The sequence below is a fragment of the Amphiprion ocellaris genome, unplaced genomic scaffold, assembly GCF_022539595.1.
Source record: "Amphiprion ocellaris isolate individual 3 ecotype Okinawa unplaced genomic scaffold, ASM2253959v1 Aocel_unscaffolded36, whole genome shotgun sequence".
Lineage (NCBI taxonomy): Eukaryota > Metazoa > Chordata > Actinopteri > Pomacentridae > Amphiprion > Amphiprion ocellaris.
In genome coordinates this window covers 1-5001 of record NW_026559514.1, presented here as the reverse complement: position 1 = coordinate 5001, position 5001 = coordinate 1, and the positions used below count along the sequence as shown (strand labels likewise).

The following is a 5001-nucleotide window of genomic DNA, read 5'->3' as shown; positions in this document are numbered from 1 at the left end:
TCTAGTCAGGAGAAAACAACCTGGATAAGTGTCCTTCCCTCCCACATCCTTATGCGAACCCAGTGACTCTTTCAAAGTATAATTTTTGGTGAGACAGGGTTGACTCATGCCACACCTCAGCTGATATAATTATTTAAGTATTTAGAAACACACCTGAGTCAGCATTTAAACAGAATCATGTCTCTTAATATGCACAAATAATGCAAGTAAAAGCAAAATTACGCAGTTCCATTTGATCCAATAATGCTTTAATGCTCAACATACCGGACAGTAACGATGTTGGATAAAAAAATGCAAACATTTGCTTCACATTCTACGTAGCTCCAGGAAAAGTTCGGCTGGGATGCCTTCAAGAAGGTGTTTGCCGCCTACCACAAGATGAGCAACTTCCCCAATGACAACCACGGAAAGATGAACCTGTATGCTGAGACCTTCTCCCAGATTGTGGGGATGAACCTGGCTGGGTTCTTTAAGGCCTGGGGCTGGCCCATACAAGCAGCCACTCAGGAGAAACTCTCCAAGCTGCCGCCCTGGAGTGATCACCCCATGGTTCGGTTTGGCTGAACATCACACTGCTGCAGTCTTAAGGAAAAAAAGAATAGCAGCTTCTTGACATGAAAAATGTAATGGGGGAGTTAATTTAGCTGGCACTGCTCTCTTTCTTTGTTGCTGTTGCATTCTAAATATAGGTGTTGAAGCATTTGAAGTGAAAAACAGAAACAACATACTGTCTTTGACCAGATACAGATTTTTAATTTAGTATCTGCATTGGAAATTGACAACTGATTGTCTTGAAAGGGGAAAAAAGTAGGGTAGTTGTTCTATTTTGTTTGTGTTTTCTGTTTGCAGTTCTTGAACTTCAAAGCAATAGTAAAAGTGATGCACAAAAAACAGGGATTTTTTTTCAGGGTCATAATTTCTGTAATACTTTTAGAGATGTGTGGATGTTTCTTGTGGGGCTGCATCTTCCATTTGCTTTAATGCTCAGTCATAATACTCACATGATACGGAGTATCAATAAGTGAGTCAGGCTTTATAACATGGACACACCTTTGCTTTCACTACACTGATATTTACTGCTGCCAAAGACACTAATAAATATTTACTTCACCTTGTAGAGCTGTCTTTTTATTCATCCGTCTGAGTGAGAGGAGAAGTAAGGGATGCATCGGTGTACAAAATATCAAATTCATATGAGTCTAAATAGCACTGATGTGAATTAAAGCAGACGCTCGAGCTACCAAGTATTGCTAAACGTGAAAACAATACTGTCTTCCCACAAGAATTTCAACCTTAAATTTATTGCCAATCATTTTAGTTTGGAGCAGGTATTATATCAGCTTTCTGCAGTATTCTTTGTAGGAAGTAAAAATGTTCCAAACAAATCAAACACATATTCTGTATTTTATCTGTAGCTGAATGAACATTTGTCTGGACATTGTTAGGTGACCTTTACTAGTCCACATTGTTCCCTGTTGCTTTGAGGCAGACATAATGCCATTGCAGCACCCGTAATGCTAAGGATTAAAGTTGATCATTTGTGGCCATAACACATTAGAATTGTGTAATAATATTTCCTTTGTTGGAGCGGAAATGCCAATTTGACATGATTTCGTATTTTTCCAGCACTCCCAGGGCAACCCAGTTCTGTTTAAGCCTGTTAAAACGTATATTGCCACAAATATTATGAAAATATATATCTGGACTGCAGATCATGCCTTTCTCCCTCTACCTCAAAATGAAAATGTGTTAGTGTAATATGATCGCATACTGTTAGATATTTCTATTGCAACACAAAACTGCCAGAGGTTTCTTCCAGAAATTATCAGACAAAAACACTTCAGTGTCCACACGATGTATAACTGGCTCAACATCAACAAATATTGATTTTTTTCCAACTGTATGAACAGGTTTGCAGTCCCAGTCAGGCTGTAGCTCTGTCGTAGCCCTCATGTATAAGCCTTTAGCAAATAAAACAGTGTTGACTCAGAGGATTTGGAATCCATTCTGTCCAGTGATATATGATCTGTCTCTTAATCTCAGTCTCAGCTTCAGTTGTTTTAACTCTCTCCTATTATTGTCTTTGTCTTTAGAAATCAAATAGTCCCTCCTCTTCTTGATCTCATTTATATACACTCTCTTCCTGATCTTAGTGTTTGGGAAACTGTTGTACGGCAGTGAAATAACATAAGCAGAAAACCAGCATAATATTCAGGTAAAAAAACTAATTTTTGCTCAATGTTAATGTTTTTGGTGAATATCAGTAATTTATGGTCATCAGTAATTTGTAATCAGATTTACATTTATTTCTGAAGTTGCATATTGATATTGTGTTCTAACTTTGTGGTATATGTGTCACACAAACAGTGAGTCATCACTAGTTTTTTTCATTTTTTGTTCAAATGTCCATCTCTCTCTGTTCCCACAGGGCAGCCAGATTGATACCACGGACATCCATCTAAGAACAGCTGTTAAACCTTGTGCCAACGTGACTTACATTCAGACCTAATACAGCTTTCTTTTGCTGTCCACCCTCCTAAGACAAACTTTAGAACATTAATTCTTCTCATCATGTCCAAACAGCGCATAATAGACCACCATGAAGAAGCCTACATCTCCCTGATGACAGGCTTGAAAGACCTGGACCTTCGAGGCCCTTATATTCCCAGTGACCTGGTGCTGATTGGATATCATGCTTTTCCTTTAGCAATGAACAGCCGAGGCCAGGTCCTGATGGCAGCCTCTCTGTATGGCAGTGGAAGGATCGTGGTCCTGGGTCACGAGGGCTACCTGTCCACTTTTCCAGCTCTGGTAGAGAACGCTCTGACCTGGCTGAGAGAAGATGGATCTGACAACGTCTCTGTAGCAGTGCACAGGAACGTCAAGAGCGTTGCTGATAACCTCCGAAAATCCAGCTTCCAAGCAGAAGTAGTGGGGGGCTTTCAGGACAGTCTTGGAGTTGGTGTTTATGTGACGGACGCCTACAGTGTTGGTGCAGACACGAAGGAACTGGTGGCGTTTATGAAAGCAGGAGGAGGAGTGCTGATAGCAGGACAGGCCTGGAGCTGGGCTGAACGTCACCCTAAGCAGAACACACTGCTTCTGTTTCGGGGTAATAAGGTGTCAGGGGTGGCAGGAATCTACTTCTCTGAGCATCAGGGTGATGCAGAGTACCTGCATGTCTACCCTCAGATCCCAACCTCTTGGATGGCTGTAGTGTGAGTGTATAATGTGTTTCTCTTTCTATGCTTATTTGGTTTTAAGTTGTATATAACAGCAGTTCTGTTCTTGAAGGTTATGCACACATTTAGCCCTTCTACTTGGAACAGCCACATTTACTCATGATTTCAAACATATTTCTGCACAATGCATCAAAATTTTCTGCCAAAATAATTAACTAGATACTGTGATATTTTAACAGTGTATTGAATGTGTCATATTTATATCTTAAATAATATCTTAATTTGCATCTTATTTTGTAGGTTAAACCAAGTTCTTAGAAGAACATATTTTTTAATTGGATCTGCATTGAGTTCATTCTGCAAAATTGCAAAATACACGCTGATTTATGTGATTATACAGTCAAATGAAACAAACCAATCTCTCAAATTTCACATAAGAACTAGAAAATCATAAGACATGGCATCTATAATAAGAGCCTGAAGATGCTCACCAGATTTCATGGCAAATCAGTGTAGCTGTTAACATTTGGCACAGATATTTAGTTTAGAACCTCAATCTCACGTTGACACTTGAGTAACACTGAATGTGTCACTGACATCATTAGGATTTTTAGTCTGGAATCCATGAACGTATGAACTAATTTCAACCTCAGTCATTTAGTTAGGGAGACATTTTACTGTTCAAGTTTAAAAAAATGACTTGTTGGTAGCAAAAAATCATTAGGTTTTACCCTGTGTAAATCATGGATAACTGTACCAATCCATTCAATAGTTGTTAAAACAGTAATCCAAAAATTGCAACCCTATGGTGTAGATACAGGAAACGCCACTGTGCGACTAAAGACTCAATAGGATTCTTCCTCTGGTGATTAAAAATGCCTTTACAAAATCTAATGCCAGTCCAGTAGTTGCTGAAATAGCTCAGAGATGGACTGAGCAACAGTGACATTCATTAAACGATGCCATGAGTAAAGTTAAAAAGAACTGGTACCTGAAGATGAAATTGAATTTGTTTCTCCTTCTATTATGTCTTCTCTCTTACCCTTTTCTAAAATACAGGATAGGTAAGGATTTTGAGGACGACTTGGAATTCTTACTCGAGGGCATTTCAGAGTTTGACCTCCAGAATGGGGTTGTAGCTTCTGAGCTTCTGATCCACGGCCCTCTTGCCTTTCCCATCGGTACCACAGAGGATGGACGAGCATTTCTGGCAGGAGCCTACTATGGGCAGGGACGGGTTGTTGTGATCACACATGAAGGACTTCTGAAGCGAGAGGTATGGTGCCAATAATGTATTATATTTAATTTTGTTTTTTTTAGGAAAATGAAAATCCTGTGAATCTCATTCCTTCATAGTCATTGCATCTCACTCCAATTGAATATTTATTGGAGATTTTGCAGCAAAATGAGATTTTGGTGTTTATTACTCCAGTATAATAGAAGAAATTTGTAAATACCTTATTAAGTCAAGTTATATTTGTTACTTCTTTAATTTGCTGTCAATCTGTATATCACAGTGTACAACATTTACTAGGAAGCTTTGTTACTCATTCATTAGATACTATATAACCTGCAGCAGTTGGCTGGAGGACATGTAGTTCAACTGTAGTTCAAAATTTTAAAGAAATGTGTTTAATTAGCAAAATATTTCTTATGTGATCAACAAACTTCTCTCTTTCTTGGATAACCAACCTTCATTACAGACACTGGCTCCATTTTGGAACAATGCCATTCGCTGGTTGGATGAAGGCCGGAATGGGGTTGTTGGTGTGGTGCCAGACCTCCACGAAGCCTTCAACCTCGTCCACAAGGCAGGCTT

General features: G+C 39.1%; 1 protein-coding gene across 1 annotated transcript; it reads left to right on the top strand.

The window, feature by feature from the left end:
• Positions 1 to 43: 43 nt before the first annotated feature.
• Positions 44 to 4996, top strand: LOC129348525 (TRPM8 channel-associated factor homolog; the record flags this gene model as incomplete). Its single annotated transcript, XM_055008882.1, has 4 exons — positions 44 to 2215; positions 2429 to 3218; positions 4242 to 4458; positions 4886 to 4996. Coding segments are annotated over exons 2-4 (975 nt in total), but the record flags the coding sequence as incomplete, so codon positions are not given.
• Positions 4997 to 5001: the final 5 nt, after the last annotated feature.